Raw genomic sequence first — 18,139 nt, forward strand, 5'->3', positions numbered from 1 at the left:
TTGCCAATATATCTTCGATATCTGCTGGCAAGCTATGCACTTTAGTAGCAAAACAATTATTCTGATATCCAGATCGTTTTTTCGTTCCCAACTTAGACAGCTGTTTACTCCTACAAAGCCAAGAAATTTCTTAATAAAAATGGAGAATAAACTACATGAATAACTTGCAAGGAAATGGTCCAGTCTGACATGTCGAAACTTAACGCTGAAATTTTTTCACGCAGGAATAATACATCGAAAGAAATGCAGTGTCAAAATGCTAGCCGTAAAGGCTCACTGGCAGTATTTTTAAAAACCAGGGTTACTCATTTTTTCTATATGAACAGCTTGTAACAGCTGTTTGTACAGCCCTTCCTTCCGGTCGCGCGAATCGGCGGATAAGCAGAAGCAACCTTGACAAGATGATGTAGCGCCGCGTAGCTCGAAGTTCAGCGTGTAGACAGGTGAATTTTAAGGACTTAAACCATACCAAAAGACTCAAATCAATTTTTTGAATATCTGAGTTCATATCGACAACTAAACTATTTCAGATTTGTTGACGTTAAATATTTTATAACAAAAAAAAATGGCTCTGAGCACTATGGGACTTAATATCTGTGGTCATCAGTCCCCTAGAACTTAGAACTACTTAAAACTAACCTAAGGACATCACACACATCCATGCCCGAGGCAGGATTCGAACCTGCGACCGTAGCGGTCACGCGGTTTCAGGCTGAAGCGCCTAGAACCGCACGTCCACAACGGCCGGCTATTTTATAAGAGTTTCTGTAGAACAGTTCTTATAATTTTTGAATATCGCATATTTTGCTAACAATGGAACAGCTCCTTGTTTGTTGCTTGTAATCACAAAAATGGAAAGCGTGTATTGGACGTTTCCCATACCCCAGGCACAACTGAAACGAAAAATGAACTCATTCAGGCTATTTACAGTAATTACTAGTTTTATTTTGACAGAACTGAAATGCGCAAGAAATTATCGTGGCCGTTCTGCATATAGTGGTGCTTACTAGGCATACTTGATCAAATTCTTCAGATGCGGTGATGCAAACTGACAATGTAGAAATTACTGAAAATTAACAATACTGTCCCACTGGTGAACTTGAAATGACGAAGAGCTATTGAATATTATATTGTCCGACAATTTTCTGGAAAAATTACATTGCACGGTTGAAAAAATTATTAGCGAGAGACTAAAGCATACCATTAGTTCCAGGTAGAATCCGAATTTCTTTTCGTTGTTCTCCTAAAGAAAGAGGTGTCGTTATGTCCAGGCCCAAAGTCCAACAAAAGAAATGAAATTTTCTGCGGATGGTAAACGTTTCAAATATTGAAAATTATTATTTCCCATATTTTGCTGATTTTGCTACGTCGATTAGAAGATTTTGCAAGTAAACAGTCCTTGCTTTTAATTTTTTTGGCCTAAGTTGGCTTGATGTACCTGAAGACAGAGCTAAAGCTGTGGATACAGTAATCCACTGATATTTATCTCTGGGATTGTTGTATAAGAACGTCTTGTAGCATTCGACTGCACAGTGACTTCATTTTTGCTAAAAATGATAAAGCGCTGTTTGCACGAAACCTGACTCGCTTTATGCGCAGCTGTTAGGTGGTAAGAAGCTTTGTCTTCACATCAGCGACGAATTTTTGTATAGTATTTCCTTTTAATGACGTCTATGCATCTTTACTTCAGGTAAACTTCGTAATCTTGTGACTTCGTCTTCCGTATAATTTCTTGAATCTGTTTAACCAGGTCGGCAGTAATGGTCACCTCAATTGCAATTGAATGAGCCCAGTCCCATAAATCATCAGTAACGGTGCGTTGAGTAACGAGTCTGTCTCAATCTTTCTACTAGTTTTTCTTTCATACTTGTACGAGTTTCATTTTGGCACATATTTCGTACTTCATTTGAATCTTTCTTCCGTTACACAGTTCATGTTCAGATGTGACAAAACGAAACCAGCTTCGCACATTGCTTAAGTTCGAGCTTTTCTCCCGCCTTCATTTACCCAAAAATCTTACAGACATTTCTTTCTGAGTTAGATGTATTACTGTAAAGGTTTTCTTTGAGCTTGGAAGGTACTCTAACTTTGTTCTGGACTTTAATTAGCACAGAATCGTTGTGTGAACCACAATTCACGGAATCATCCGAGTTATTTCCAGTTTGTTCTAATGTTTCAATAATTTCTAACAAAATGTCCATCACGGACAGCATAATCGACTTTTCGTCACCAAACGAAAGAATCAGCACCATCACAGTGAAATCAGCCAATAAATCCTACACAATAATCAACGCACATGCACCAACTAATGACTACAACAGGAAAAACCCGGACGAAATTGATGACTTCTGGACGACAATGGAAGAAACTATCAGAAAAATTCCTGCACATAGAGTCAAAATAATACTGGGAGACTTCAACGCCAAACTCGGAAAAGAAAAGATATACAGACATATCACAGGAAAACATACTCCACACAAGGACACCAACAAAAACGGAAAACATCTGATAGACTTTTGCAAAAGCCACGACCTCGCCATTATGTCAACAAAATTCAAGAAACCAACACGAAAACTTACCACATGGAAATTCCCCAGCGGAAAGCAAGAACTACAAATCGACCACGTAATAGTGCAGAAAGACTCACAAAAAGAAATTTTGAACATAGACACCCGTAAAGGCTACTTCGACTCAGACCACCACCTACTACAGATCAGGATTCGTCTTTTGCCCAAGAAAAAGCTCCAGAAGAACAAAATTGTTAGACCAGATCCAGAATATGTTACTTTAAACCAGACACAAATATTACACAAAATTAAAATGGAGAAAACGACAGACTGGACACAACTTTCACGAAGAATCCGAGAGGCCATGAAACTAGCACAAGCACCACGAACACGGAAACACCGTTGGTGGAACCACACATGTGACCAAGCTATTGACCAACGAATCAGTGCATGGAAAAAATTTGGTTGCCATAAATCCCAAGAGAATTGGATGAACTTCTTGAAAACACAGAAGCAATCAAGCAAAATCATTCGCAGTGAAAAACGACAGTATGACAAACGGCGACTGACAGAGATCGAATCGGACTTCATGAAGAACAATACAAGAAACTTCTACAGAGCGTTCAGAGAAAATATGACTGGATATCAGCAACCCAACTTGTGCTTCAGAAGACCGGATGGAACCCTAGAAACCAATACCAAAAACAATTGTGACATTCTGGCAAAGTACTTTGAAAAACTGCTCAACACGGACCCCCCCCCCCCCCCCCCCCATGGAAGAAATGATGACAGAAACGAGCACATACAATCCAGATAGTGAACCTCCAACTCTAGAAGAAGTTAAAGAAATAATAAAGTCACTCAAGAATCGTAGAGCACCAGGAGAAGATGGCATCATCGCGGAAATCTGGAAGTTACAAGACCCAGAACTCACCAAAGACATCCACAGGATCTTGGAAGACATCTGGAAGACCATGAAAATTCCTGACGACTGGAAAACTGCCCTGATACACCCACTACACAAAAAAGGTGACAAGACTAACCCGAACAACTACAGAGGAATATCCCTACTACCGGTCACATACAAGATCCTCTCTAAAGCTTTACTGAACAGACTAGAATGCCAAACCGACCACTTGATTGGGGAATACCAAGCAGGCTTCCGTAAAGGGCGGTCTTGTGCGGAACAAATTTGGAACCTGAAAATGATTTTACAACACAAACAGAACCTGATCATTACCTTTGTTGACTTCAAAAAGGCGTACGACTCTATCGACCGGAAAACTCTCTTCAAAATTCTGGCAGAATACAAAGTAGACAACAAAACACGGGCTATCATAGAGCAAACTTTAACCAACACGACCTCAAAAGTAAAGTTCTGTGGGGAACTATCAGAGCCCTTCGAAATTCGCACAGGTGTCCGACAAGGCGATGGCCTCTCACCTCTCCTTTTCAATCTGGTGTTAGATAAGGTCATAAAAGAATGGGAAACATCACAACAGGGGATAACCTTAGGAAACCTACAGATTAAATGCCTGGCTTTTGCAGACGATTTGGCGATTGTCACGAAAGGTATAAAGGAAACAAAAGACGCTATTGAAAAACTGCACGAAATCGCTTCCAAAACTGGACTACAGATCTCTTACGAAAAGACACAGTTTATGAGCACAAAGAAACTCTCATCTCTGAACACAAAGTATGGCACGATTTACAAAACAGCAAACTTCAAATACCTCGGTGAAACACTACAAATGAGTGGACATAACAGAGACTCAAATGAAGAAAGAAAGACTAAACTGGACAAGGCATACAAAGTAGTGTGGAATCATTACAACAAGAAGTCTATCTCACAAAAAGCCAAATTACGCCATTACGACACGGTGGTGCTCCCCGAGGCACTATATGCAGCAGAGACCACACTAATCCGAGGGCATACACGTATCAGACAATTAGAAAAAGTAGAACGGAAAATACTTAGGAAAATATTTGGCGCAACTAACAACAATGGAATATGGATCAAGAAACCTACAGAGGAACTGTACAAACATACGGAGACAATCACAGAAAAGATTAGAAAACGCAGACTACAATTCTATGGACACCTATACAGAATGCCATCACACAGGCTGACCAAACAGATCTTTGACTGGGTAACCACTAGAAACAACAAATGGGTGGCAGAGGTAGAAAACGACCTGAACCAGCTCAACATAACAGCAGACACAATAAACGACAGAATAAAGTTCAGAAACATCATTAAGAAAAGTAAACTACATGAGATACAATGCGACAAACGAACAGGCATAAAATGGACCGAAGAACGAAAGCAAGATCACAGCCAGAAGATGAAAGAAATATGGGCAACCAAAAAGGCAATCAAGATGAAGCCGAAGACACGAAGCCGACAAGAAGCATGGACAGAGGACCGGAAACAGAAACACAGCGAGCGAATGAGGGAAGTTTGGGCAGCAAGGAAGGCAGCAAAAGGAACTGGCCATGTAGTTTAGTCCAAATGCGCTCTTTAAGGGCAAAACACCAATAATATATATATATATATATATATATATATATATATATATATATATATATATATATATATATATATATATTTATTTATTTCAGGAGAAGTGATTTCTATTGTATACCACGTTCCTCGTATTTCGTCTTCACGTGGTTGGAAACAGTAATTGGATTCCACATTACTGTGAACCTCTGGCACTTAAAGACAGATGTTATTACCAACCACACGCAAGAAATCACAAAGAAAATTCAATTTTTTCTCCATTGTTAACACTTAGCGATAGCGCAAAGGTAATTCATTATTAGGGATATTAAATGAGATTCAAATTAGAGCAAATAGTAATTAAACAATTGTGTCAAACTATCAACAAAATCTGCAATTCGCTTTACAAATGATTGTGTTGTGCCATGTAGTCCGATTATATGTCGTCAACCAAAGATATGTGCCCACCGTATTGCACATGCGCTGTGCGCCACAGCTACGGCAGGTGTGTAAATCCTTCCAGTCGCCTGCCGAGTTACAAATTTTTCATATTTCAACATATTTTGAAACATACTGTGTGACTTGAAAGCTAAAATTTACTTTCTTTCGGTGTATTCTTCCTCTACAAAAAAATTTCAGTGCAGATTTTGACTGATTGGACAGTTAAAATTGGCAAAACAGCGATGTCATCTGTCCGAGTCAAGGGTTCGGCGTTCATCCGGAGGTAGTGACATCCACTAGGAATGTGCTCAGGTGAGGAAAGTACGTAGGAGTAGTAAAAGCGAGGCACTGAAGGCAATACTACTGTCAAAGCAGAAAAACGATTTATAGAGAAGTGAAAGTGTATTGTCGGTAGAGCGAGGTCTCATGCAAGAGTTGGTAACTCACGATTGCACCAGAACTGAAGATAGTCGTTGCCCGACGCATCAACGAATCTCAGATGTCAATGTAGACATGCCCCACGTATTTCCTTAACGCCGCCGCAGCTGGGAAGTTATGTCCGAGCGCAGTGCCGCTCTGCCTAGTATCCGTAATCAGCGACCACTCGTAATCATTGCTTAACACGAGAGTACCGTCTTAGATTCGACTGTGTGCTAATAGAAAAGATATTCAGAACTTTTTATCAAGTTGTAGATAATTTTACTCTGATGTGAAACTATCATTCTGCAATGAATGAAGTGCTAAATGTTATAGTGTCACCTAAAGTATCAAATACTTGGCATCTGTGAGGACAATAATTGTTTCCAAATTTACGTGTTTGCCAAGCTCGTACTTTAAATACTAATCTGCGCGTGTCTGAATGAATACTCCGAGAAAGGAAACCAGAACACGGGGAATGCCTTGGTCGACATCAGAGGCTGCCACCATAAGAGAAAAACGGAGGGAAATTCAAAGATGAGAGATTCCAGTGCAGGGAAGGAAGTAGGTGCGTCTATAGCGTGGAGCCCTATGTTTGCCACGCACGTACTCGCCAGTCGTGAGCCCCCTGCGGGGTGTAATCTAAAGGCACATTTTAAGTATGAAAGTATGCACCTTCCATTTCTCTGCAATTAAGTACTAGCTGCCATTATTTTCACTAGGCTTGTTTTATAAAGATCTAACCGGATAGCACCATTAATACATCGGATATCACAATCACACCTCAAAAAATAACGAACTACTATTCTGCAATATACAGCGAACTGCCAGGTAAGTTTCGAAATATACGCACCAGGGGTACGAGGCAGTTTTGCAATTTGATGACGCCACGGCATTGGGGGGGAGTTGTTTAATGACAGGTGGCATGGCCATCATTTACTGAAAAGTGAATCAGAAGCTGCTGTATGAAGAGTGAAATGATTTTAAGCTGACTATTATTGTGGCTAGCTTTAAAGAACATTTTCTTAAAGCTGCAAGTTATGTAGATTGACTTCTAAGTTTTAGCACTTCAGCGCAGTTTTAGTTCAACAAAGGCACGAAACACCTCAGGAGAAATGAGTTGTTCCATCTCAGTAGCCCCTACAAGGTATTTGTAGACTGAGTGACTCCTGCGACCTGTTATGAACTTAACTGGCTTTAGCAGGAGTCAGATAACGGAACGAGTATTTTCTTTCAGCTTGCCGATATTGTGTGTTTCCTTCAAAGTGCGCACTTCTTCCTTGTAATATCTCGCATTTTTTGCTTCGCTGCAAAGTCTTGGAAAACTACTTCTGGATTGTCTTTCTGTGCCAGAAACTAATTTCCCTTTCTGTCATCAGTGGTATCTAAACTGCGTTCTACCATGTGCCTATATTTCCTGTTCTTCACCCGAATGGTGCGCGGGCTGAATGACTGTCGTTAGGCCTCTGGGCAAGCTGCAATTTACCCACTTTTACTGCCATAACCATTTGGCAAGGTATGTGTGGAAGGAAGTACTTTTTGGAACGTACGTAAACGGTAAACCTCCATGTGATTAACGACGCCTCTGTTGTAGCGCCTAATAAGCACCGTACTATAGAGTGACGAGTATCAACCTGACGCTCGCGCACTTACTGAACGAGAGCACCGCACTTTGACGTTGCTAGATCGCTTCGTTGCCACTTCAAGTCAAGGAAAGCATCCTCACCAAATCACTACATGGAAATACAGAACGAAGTCGATAGTTCTCTTTTTATACTGAGCTGCGGATAAATGCAAAACAATGCAACAAACAAGAGAAGAAACTTTAGCATTTTAACATAACACTATACACGTTAAACATTTAAATAAATTTTAACAACAAAGCGCTACGAAATTTTAAAAACATATGAAATCAGTGAAAATAAAGGCCGGCGAAAGTCATTTTTCCAATAGGTTGTGGCAAAGTACAGTACATATGTGAAGGAAACGGCGTGCAAGTCTACGGCAAATCAAGCAACGCGTCAGTGTTTTGAGCCCTTAAGTACGTCAGAGGAGATAGGGAATTCAGAGACGTGGTGCTACAATCTTAACAGTTTAGTATAGATCATTCTGAAGTGTCAGATGCCGAGGAGACTTAATGAGATTCGTTGGAAGATGGGTGCCGTTCTTCTCGCCTAAGTCCTCTCGTGTAGTCTTAGAAGAGCGATATTACTCTGCTTCCGCTATTTATACCACATAGGGAGCGTCAAAATAAGATGGTACCACATACGTACCCATATATTTAATCACCATGTGCGAAAGGAACTGGACGCAGTGGTATAGGTACTTCACGCAATATACTGCACAGTGGCTTACAGAATATGTAGCTTATTCCAGTATTCGTCTCCCAGTGAATCTTCTTAATTGCGTGCGTTATGTATAACTTAGTTACTACGAGACTTACCGTAGTTCCTTCGTGCAGTCTACACAAAATAAGCAGGAGTATGCCGTCCTGTTGCAGCGCGTATTTATTTCAGTGGGTTACATGTTGAGCGTCCCACAAGGTCATTTTCCGCCAGTACTGGCTCTCACTCGCCGTGGTGTTTGACCCTCGTGCTGCTGATGGCGAAGATTGCTACATGCTGGTGGCAACTGTCCCGGCAGCGGTCAGCGTAAACATCAGCCTGCTTTGCGGCACTTCATTCCCTCCTACCTCACGCTTTTTTCCTTGTTTTCTGGACTTCCCCGCAAGGGGCTTGCCGGAACCAGTCTACGTCAGCGGTGTCTGATGCCAATTAAAACTAAATTTATAGATTTTTAATCTTTTCTTCTCATGCACGCGCGTTTAAATACTTTGCAATACATTTGTATAGTAACATTGTTAATATGTAGTAGGGCGAAAGAAACTTCATCAGTTTATGAATCATCTGGCGATTACCTGCGTTTACAAAAATGAAAAAGGGATCTGTAACTGTTCGCCGTTCAGATAAGTAGATTACTTAGGGTAATCTTCAAAACTGAGGACACTTCTAGATTCACACTAGAATTTGCAAAACTGTTATAGGTTACTCGACATTTACCGAAGTGGCATTAAGATAAATAATTTTTGCAACTAATACCATGAAAATATGTAAGTATACTGCCCTGTGTGATTTGCAAATGAAACTTACATAATAGGTAGTTTTCCGTATCAGTTTAATTAATCATACGTTTCAATAATTTGTGACATTTTAATACAAACTAGTCACCTATATCATTCTCTGAAGCACTCATTTGATGGACCAATTTCTTAAAGTAATTACTTGTTTTGCAGCAAATAATCATAAAAGGCAAATAAAAGCAATGCTTATAATGCACACTTAATTCCCTTAACAGACTTAACACTGAATCTATTTCTATCTTTGGTCCTTTGTATACTAGTGAGAAAACCCTTTTACACTAGCGTTGTGACTAGTAATAGCAAAGAAAAACTAAAATTTTTAGTAGCTCTGAGAAAAACGACATTCCTTGTCTCTTGGAAATATTTACGCCAGAGATCATTTGACAACTGATCTCCATTAGCCTGCTTCCTCAAAAACCGACAAAAATTTAAGAACTGGTCAAAGCACTTTATGTATTGCTCATCATTTAGAGACATAGTTGCTTGTTCCACATCATCCCTCCCTGGAAAATTTCTTCAAACGCATCGTTGTAAATACTGAAAACCATTTTTTGAGAAATTTAACTGTGGCATCGTACACACGTGCACACACATATTGCATCTTGAGGAATGAAATATGATTTCTGCGCAAGATACGTTTGGGTTAGTCTTGTAACAAGGGAAAGGAGACCGCCGCCTAATCATAGAGCGACTTAATTGCCTAGATAGCACATCTATGTATTCACAGAAGTCAGGCTTTCAGTGCGCACTGTGCAAACAGAATTAAATATTTTAATACTTCGGATGTCAGCCCCGCAGCAACACCATTTTGAGTACTGTTACGTGAAACGTGAGAAGAGCAGTCTTATACTACTAATCTATCATTTGAACTGTTTTCAGGTGAGCGAACTGTACCAATTCTACTAATACTACACTACTGGCCATTAAAATTACTACACCACGAAGATGACGTGCTACAGATGCGAAATTTAACAGACAGGAAGAAGATGCTGTGATATGCAAATGATTTGCTTTTCAGAGCATTCACACAAGGTTGGCGCCGGTGGCGACACCTACAACGTGCTGACATGAGGAAAGATTGCAACCGATCTCTCATACACAAACAGCAGTTGACCGGCGTTGCCTGGTGAAACGTTGTTATGCCTCGTGTAAGGAGGAGGAATGCGTGCCATCAAGTTTCCGACTTTGATAAAGGTCGGATTGTAGCCTATCGCGATTGCGGTTTATCGTATCGCGACATTGCTGTTCGCGTTGGTCGAGATCCGATGACTGTTAGCAGAATATGGAATCGGTGGGTTCAGGAGGGTAATACGGAACGCCGTGCTGGATCCCAACTGCCTCGTATCACTAGCAGTCGAGATGACAGGTATCTTACCTGCATGGCTGTAACGAATCGTGCAACAACGTCTCAATCCGTGAGTCAACAAATGGGGACGTGTGCAAGGCAACAACCATCTGCACGAACAGTTCGACGACGTTTGCAGCAGCATGGACTATCAGCTCGCAGACCATGGCTGCGGTTATCCTTGACGATACATCATGGACAGGAGCGCCTCCAATGGTGTACTCAACGACGAACCTGGGTGCACCAATGGCAAAACGTCATTTTTCGGATGAATCCAGGTTCTGTTTACAGCATCATGATGGTCGCATCCGTGTTTGGCGACATCGTGGTGAACGCACATTGGAAGCGTGTATTAGTCATCACCATACTGGCGTATCACCAGGCGTGATGGTATGGGGTGCCATTGGTTACACGTCTCGGTCACCTCTTGTTCGCATTGACGGCACTTTGAACAGTGCACGTTACATTTCAGATGTGTTACGACCCGTGGCTCTACCCCTCATTCGATTCCTGCGAAACCCTACATTTCAGCAGGATAATGCACGACCGCATGTTGCAGGTCCTGTACGGGCGTTTCTGGATACAGAAAATGTTCGACTGCTGCCCTGGCCAGCACATTCTCCAGATATCTCACCAACTGAAAACATCTGGTCAATGGTGGCCGAGCAACAGGGTCGTCACAATACGCCAGTCACTACTCTTGATGAACTGTGGTATCGTGTTGAAGCTGCATGGGTGGCTGTACCTGTACACGCCATCAAAGCTCTGTTTGACTCAATGCCCAGGCGTATCAAGGCCGTTATTACGGCCAGAGGTGGTGGTTCTGGGTACTGATTTCTCAGGATCTATGCACCAAAACTGCGTGAAAATGTAATCACATGTCGGTTCAAGTGTAATATATTTGTCCAATCAATACCTGCTTATCTGCATTTCTTCTTGGTGTAGCAATTTTAATGACCAGTAGTGTACTAATTTCACAAAAATTAGTATTCGTATTGTCCCTGGTAAAAAGCAAAATCTGTTATCAGTATCTCTATTTGTTAGAGTATCGCATACGTAAGATGCAGTCGTTTGAGAATGTTCATTTGAAGTATTTTTAAGTTCTATCACTTTTGTTGGAATTACTCCAGATTTATTTTCATAGTATTACATTATAATTGGAAATAATTTCACAGGACCATGGTTATTGCCACCTGTTGCAATACCGAAACATGAAATACCTCTAAAAGGTCAACAGACAATAGAGTGAAGTGACACTGCAGTATTAATAATTGCTTCTGTTTTAGTGCGAACCCATGACAGATGTATTTGAGTCTTTGATTAAGACTTTCTCCAGCTTTCCTGTGTAGTCCATTGATTTAAAACTCTGATGATGTTTGACCGTATGAAAAATGGGGTGCTTTCAGCTGCATGGGCCAGTCTGGAATCCTACTGTGCAAAAAAGTCGACTTTGGACGAAGATGAAGCAGTACAAACAAGCGTATTGTGTTTACCAGTGTTTTGGTGAGCTAGGTCTAACCTCCTGCAAAATAATTATGCACGTATTATAAGTTATTCATTATAACAAAAGTACTACAGATGAATTTCCAATGTCAATTTTATATTTACGGACAAACAGCCGCACGATAATAAACCTTACCATTACTAGCAATTGAAATGAATGTACCAAATGGATAGATGAGACACACTGTCTTTTAGTTGATACTTCCCAGCCCGAAGTCAGGAAACCGTTCCTGGAACTCGTCGGTAAACGCACATTTCCGTTTTGGCATGGTTTCGATTGAACATTAACACTAATTCACTTAAAAACTAAAAACAAACTGAGAAGAGAGCAGTTTAAAATGATCATTGTAATTCGAAATTGTTAGAAGCCGAGGTATCTTGCATTGTTGCATACGTAATACTTTAACTGGCTGTCTTGTAGCTGGTACTTCACTGTAGTGGCCACACCAGTTATTTCAGTTGCTCTGAAGTAGTAACGAGCTCAGCGCGGCGCTGACAGAGGAAAGAGGAAAGGCTAGAAAAATATATTGTTGGAAGAAAGATTAAATTCTTTAGTGTTTGCAATTGTGAGAGTTCAGTTGTATTTCCGCACTTTCGAGTTGAAGCAGTAGTATTTTTTTTAGCTATACATTTCCCCGGTTTTCCTAAAAATCATTCTGGACCGTTGTTAGTCCAAAAAAGAGACGTCTGGTAACCCTAAGCTTACTAAAACCAACCGTTCTTTATTTTCAGGATATCGTCTGGAGCCCTGGAGGCAATCCTTCCGCTGTCAGAGAAGGACCACAAACTTACCCTACAGCTCAGGTAATAACATACTTCTAACCGACGCAAACATTTTCTGTCTTAAGTAGTAAGGAAAAACCACTGCTTATCCTGCTATTGTTTAAATATGAATCGGTGATTTTTGTACCGCTTCGTTTATCGTTACCCAGGATGCACCACGAGGCGAACTGCCTCAGGCTTTACTTCATAGGTAACTCATTTCTCATATTGCATTCTTGTAATGTTCCATTTTCAAGTTAGCCTACTGTTGCTTCCCGTTTTTTTTTTAAATCTGGATAAGATTTCTTGTTTTTTTTTTTTTTAGGAATTGATTGCAATATTGATGTCGAGCTGAATTTACTTCAGTACCGTACCTCAAGAAATCTATCTGCACTGCGGGAGTGGAACGGACTATTTTACTAGCCGTGGAAATTTTCGCTAGCATTGGTGGTTTGTGTCTAATGCAGCATAGCTCTGCCCACATTGGTGGATGCAAGAGTGCGGTTTTGTATGTGTAAATATCTACTAAATAGTCGCAGAACGTTTGTAGCTTATCACACACGGATATCGCTGTTATTAAGTCCTCAACAAAACAGCTGTCAACCATATTAGGATCCTGCAATAGCAAATAGAATATACAAGACAAATTTGCCGATTTCATTTCTAGAATAGCAGTCATATGCAAGTTCCAACATTTGTATGCTTCACCACCAGCTCTGTGTTAAATGAAATTGACAACGTTGGATTCTTCCACTAGTCCACATTTCACTTCCAGCTTTCATTATGCTTTCTCCAAAATCTGAAAACGTTGTTGACGGAGATAATTTCAGATTAGCACATTTATGAGCAACTGTTGAAGACGTGCTGATAAGATGAAGTTTTCGTATCGTTATGTAACAACAAATCCGCCCAACTGTAGTTTTCAGAATGTATTCAACGCAACATGAACCTCCTGAATACTTGCAGGTAATTTCAGCAGAATTTTCCCTAGCTGGATTTTCCAAAGCTGTCTGTATTTTTAATCGTTACTTCTTCCGTTTGTTATTTCAGGTTATTACTGATATACTGATCAAAAGTATCCGGACACCTTGCTGAAAATTACCTATAAGTTCATGGCGCCCTCGATCGGTAATGCTGGAATTCAATATGGTGTTGGCCCACCCTTAGCCTTAATGACAGCTTCCACTCTCGCAGGCATACGTTCAATCAGGTGTTGGAAGGTTTCTTGGAGAATGGCAGCCCATTCTTCATGGAGTGTTGCACTGGGGAGAGGTATCGATGTCGGTCGGTGCGGCCTGGCACGAAGTCGGCATTCCAAAACATCCCAAAGGTGTTCGATAAGATTCAGTTCAGGACTCAGTGCAGGCCAGTCCATTACAGGACTTATTGTCGTGCAACCACTCCGCCACAGGCTGCGCATAATGAACAGGTGCTCGATAGTGTTGAAAAATGCAATCGTCATCCCCGAATTGCTCTTCAACAGTGGGAAGCAAGAAGGTGCTGAAAACAATGTAGGCCTGTGTTGTGATAATGCCACGCAAAACAAGGGGTGCAAGCCCCCCTCCATGAAAAAAACCACCACACAGTAACACCACCTCCGAATTTTACTGTTGGCACCATACACGTTGGCAGATGACGCTCACCAGGAATCCGCCATACCTACACCATGCCATCGGATCGCCACATTGTGTGATTCGTCACTCCACACAACGTTTTTCCACTGTTTAATCGTCCAGTGGGAATAAAATGGAAATGAGCATACGGCATTGTGGGCCGGGAGTCCCCCATACGGGGAAGTTCGGCCGCCGAGAGCAAGTACTTATTGCATTCGACGCCACATTGGGCGACTTGCGCGTCGGAGTAGGGGATGAAATGATAACACAATACCCAGTCCCTGAGCGGAGAAAATCCCCGGCCCCAGCCGGAAGTCGAACCCGGGCGCCTTGGGGTGGCATTCCGTCCCGCTGACCACTCAGCTAACGGGGGCGGACATCGTCCAATGTTTACGCTCCTTACACCAAGCGAGGCGTCGCTTGGCATTTACCGGCGTCATGTGTGGCTTATGAGCTGCCGCTCTACCATGAAATCGAAGTTTCTTACCTCCTGCCTAACTGTCATAGTACTTGCACTGGATCCTGATGCAGTTTGGAATTCCTGTGTGATGGTCTGGATAGATGTCTGGTCGTTACGCATTACGACTCTCTTCAACTGTCGGCGGCCTCTGTCAGTCAACAGACGGGGTCAGCCTGTACGCCTTACGTGTCCCCTCACATTTTCACTTGACTATTACATCGGAAATATTGGACCTAGGGATGTTTAGTGGTGTGGAAATCTCGCGTACAGACGTATGTCTAGTGACATCACCTGACCGCGTTCGAAGTCCAGGAGTCCCGTGGAGCGCCGCATTCTGCTCTCTCACGGTGTCTAATGACTATTGAGGTCGCTGATATGTAGTACCTGTCAGTAGGTGGCAGCACAATGCACCTAATATGAAAAACGTATGTTTTGGGAGTGTCCGGATACTTTTGATCGCATAGTGTATACTCTAAGTTTCCTCTTCAGATCACAAACTATCTTCTACCTCTGAATTTTATCACCATTTATTTCTCCGTGGTTTTTTGACTAGTGCAGCTATGTTTTCAAAGCAGTTTTAATAAATTTGCAGTTCTTGATGTTACAAGTCCATCAAGCTACACCACATTTCAACAATGTTTGAAATCCGAAAGCGTAACCTTTCTGTAGTATTTTCTTTCCCGGTGCACTCACAGCAACTGCGTCTGAGCCGGCCGAAGTGGCCGTGCGGTTAAAGGCGCTGCAGTCTGGAACCGCAAGACCGCTACGGTCGCAGGTTCGAATCCTGCCTCGGGCATGGATGTTTGTGATGTCCTTAGGTTAGTTAGGTTTAACTAGTTCTTAGTTCTAGGGGACTAATGACCTCAGCAGTTGAGTCCCATAGTGCTCAGAGCCATTTGAACCATTTTGAACTGCGTCTGAGCGCATGGTCACTGACTGTGGCTCAATTTTCATCGGTTTCGTATGGGACTATAAAATTTCCGATTACAAGTTACAAATTATTTCGCGTATTATTCGTAAATTTCCTACAGACACTAGGTGTAAGTTTCCACTGTTTCAGTTTGGGCAGGTAAGTAACTGCCGGCATTTACCTTATTCTGGACACATCGAATTGCCAACAAATTTGTGCTGGTCAAAGCGTATTTGATCACGTTATGCAGGATTAGAAAACTGTTGTCCGTAAATAATGCTCTAGAAGTCGTCGTGAAGTATGACTCAGTAGTCGCGTGCAGTCAATGACATATCCTTGTTCGATAAGAATCCTTTATCCTACCTTATCCGTTATAAGTGTGACTCACTAGGTAAGTGCTAGACTACAAAATCTACAGCTCTATTCCCGTTCGGTCCCTTGATTTTTTTAATCACTTATCGCATCTTTCGTCTGATTATGATTTGTTAATGTGCAAAATGCAAATTGCACTATTATTCTCAGTTCCCCTATAACTAGCCAAGTCAGTCAGTTCGAATAGTCGAAGGAAGTCAAGCGCATACCACCTCAAATACGACAATATGTAGTAACCATCTTTTGGGTTAAGGTCAACTTTACAGCGACGAACAAAATTTTTTGCATATTTAATTTTTAGTACTTTCTCATTATGCAGTGACTGTACGTGACAGGAAATATTGTGGACTAACTTTAGTCTTTCTTTCTACTACGCCACTTCCGTTAATTTTCTTATGTTAGATGGGAGACGCATGTTAATCTCAGTGTAGTACATATTTTCTTCTGGTCCTACATGAGAACTTCAGAAACAGTTTTGCCAATTTTTTCCGTCATATACTCGAAACAGCTACAACAAATACTATAATAGTCTTGTGAAGACATTACTAAAAGTTGTTAAAGGATGACATTTTATATGGATTTTTGATATGAGAACCAAAGAATTTTATTCTTAGGACTTCTGTAGCTTTTTCTCTTTGCCGAAGTTGAAAACCTCTGAGTGAAACTCCAGTATGGTGGGATTGTTTCAAATCCCCAAGACGCCGTTGGATTTGCCGTAGTGAATGTAAGGTCCAGTGCTTCAAGTTCACGGGATGCTTCTTCCCCTAACATTTTCTAGTCCGGCAAGTACATTATGTCTAATGACCTATACGGCGACGTGGATGTTAAATTCTAATCCACTTTGCTTAGAACTGGAACGCTGCATTCTGCAATGCCAGCGATCATTTACATATTTTCGGCTATAACGTAAAGAAAGTTTAACCTCTTGTCGATCTCGAGTTCGTCAGACACAGAGCTTAAGGTCAGGTTGAGTAAAGATCGCTTGACGTAGACGAGTGGGGAAGGAAATTACTTATTCCTTCTGAAGGGATCACTCCGGTATTCATCACAAGCGATTTAGTCAAACTAAGGAATACAGACTCCTGGATGGGCGAAAAACCGCGCGCTAATCTAATTTTATTGTAAGCAATTTGTGCAAAATTTTGTTTGTAGTCTCAACTTTTTTATGCTCTCGTGTATTCCGCTGGACAGTGTTCAGGTCGTGTCGAATACCATAAAGCAATTTAAAGTAACAAGCTGGGAAAGCAAACTGACTCGTCTTAGTAACATTCATACCATGTTTAGCATGAAATTCGCGTATATGCGGATACACTACACCTAAATCCAGTGCAATTGAGAACATTGGTATCTTAACCATAGAGTATTTTGTTTGAATACGATTGCAATAGACGAGCAAAATTAGCATGTCTCTCGCTTCGTTATGTTGTGACGTATTGGTCTATATTCGGGTCCATCTCATTAAGGTAACCTCCTTACCTTCCTGGGCTAGGTACCAAATTTACCTTTCCATTCTTGGGATTTGTTAACCTCTAACTTATGGCTAGAGCCTCCGTGCACGAAAGAGTTGAAATGTTTTGCACGCGCGATAATGATCACGTGGGTCACTTCTGAGTATGTTCAAGAGGTGTTAATCAGAAAACATACAACTCTTGGCAGCATGTGTTAGCTTGTAAAGCTCATATGCTAGTATTACAGATTTAAGTTTTGTGATAGCTTGCTAATATTTAATCTACCAGACCGAGTACGCAAGTGTGCGTTACCAAATACTGCTGGATGTGTGGTGTAGTACAGTTATTCACTGTAGCTGCGTTTCTGAACGTGTCCACTGCAGCAAACTTAGTACCGTAACCCTACCACCTGCTTTGACAAGAAGTTATTGGACGTTCCTGTTGTGACATTTCGAAGTGCAAGGCTTCACGAGTACCGTAAACTATTTCTGACTGATGAGTAGGTTAACTGTATCGTCAAGCCTGAACATACAATTGTACGGCACTTCGAAAGCTTTAGTTTTACGTGGAATACAAAAAATATGAATTTCCTCGTCAATGAATGCAGATATTTTGCCTTACTGATTTAACAACCTTTCTACAGGACTATAATTTATAAAAGTTTTAAATGGAGCAAGAAATTAACATTCGCGATGTATGATTAGTGCGTTTGTTTTCCC

The 18,139-nt window shown here is 41.3% G+C and overlaps 2 protein-coding genes across 3 annotated transcripts in view; one reads left to right on the forward strand and one right to left on the reverse strand.

The window, feature by feature from the left end:
• The window catches only part of LOC124556838 (constitutive coactivator of peroxisome proliferator-activated receptor gamma-like), a 721,776-nt gene that overhangs the window by 459,939 nt on the left and 243,698 nt on the right, over nucleotides 1-18,139 (forward strand). For both annotated transcript variants that reach the window (XM_047130855.1, XM_047130854.1), the window contains one exon: nucleotides 12,588-12,659. In XM_047130855.1, the coding sequence (XP_046986811.1) occupies nucleotides 12,588-12,659 (72 nt within the window). The remainder of the gene's footprint in view (nucleotides 1-12,587; nucleotides 12,660-18,139) is intronic.
• Nucleotides 1-18,139, reverse strand: part of LOC124556840 (leukocyte elastase inhibitor-like) — a 66,450-nt gene that overhangs the window by 47,198 nt on the left and 1,113 nt on the right. The gene's annotated exons all lie outside the window — the stretch shown is intronic.

This window comes from Schistocerca americana, chromosome X, assembly GCF_021461395.2.
Source record: "Schistocerca americana isolate TAMUIC-IGC-003095 chromosome X, iqSchAmer2.1, whole genome shotgun sequence".
NCBI lineage: Eukaryota > Metazoa > Arthropoda > Insecta > Orthoptera > Acrididae > Schistocerca > Schistocerca americana.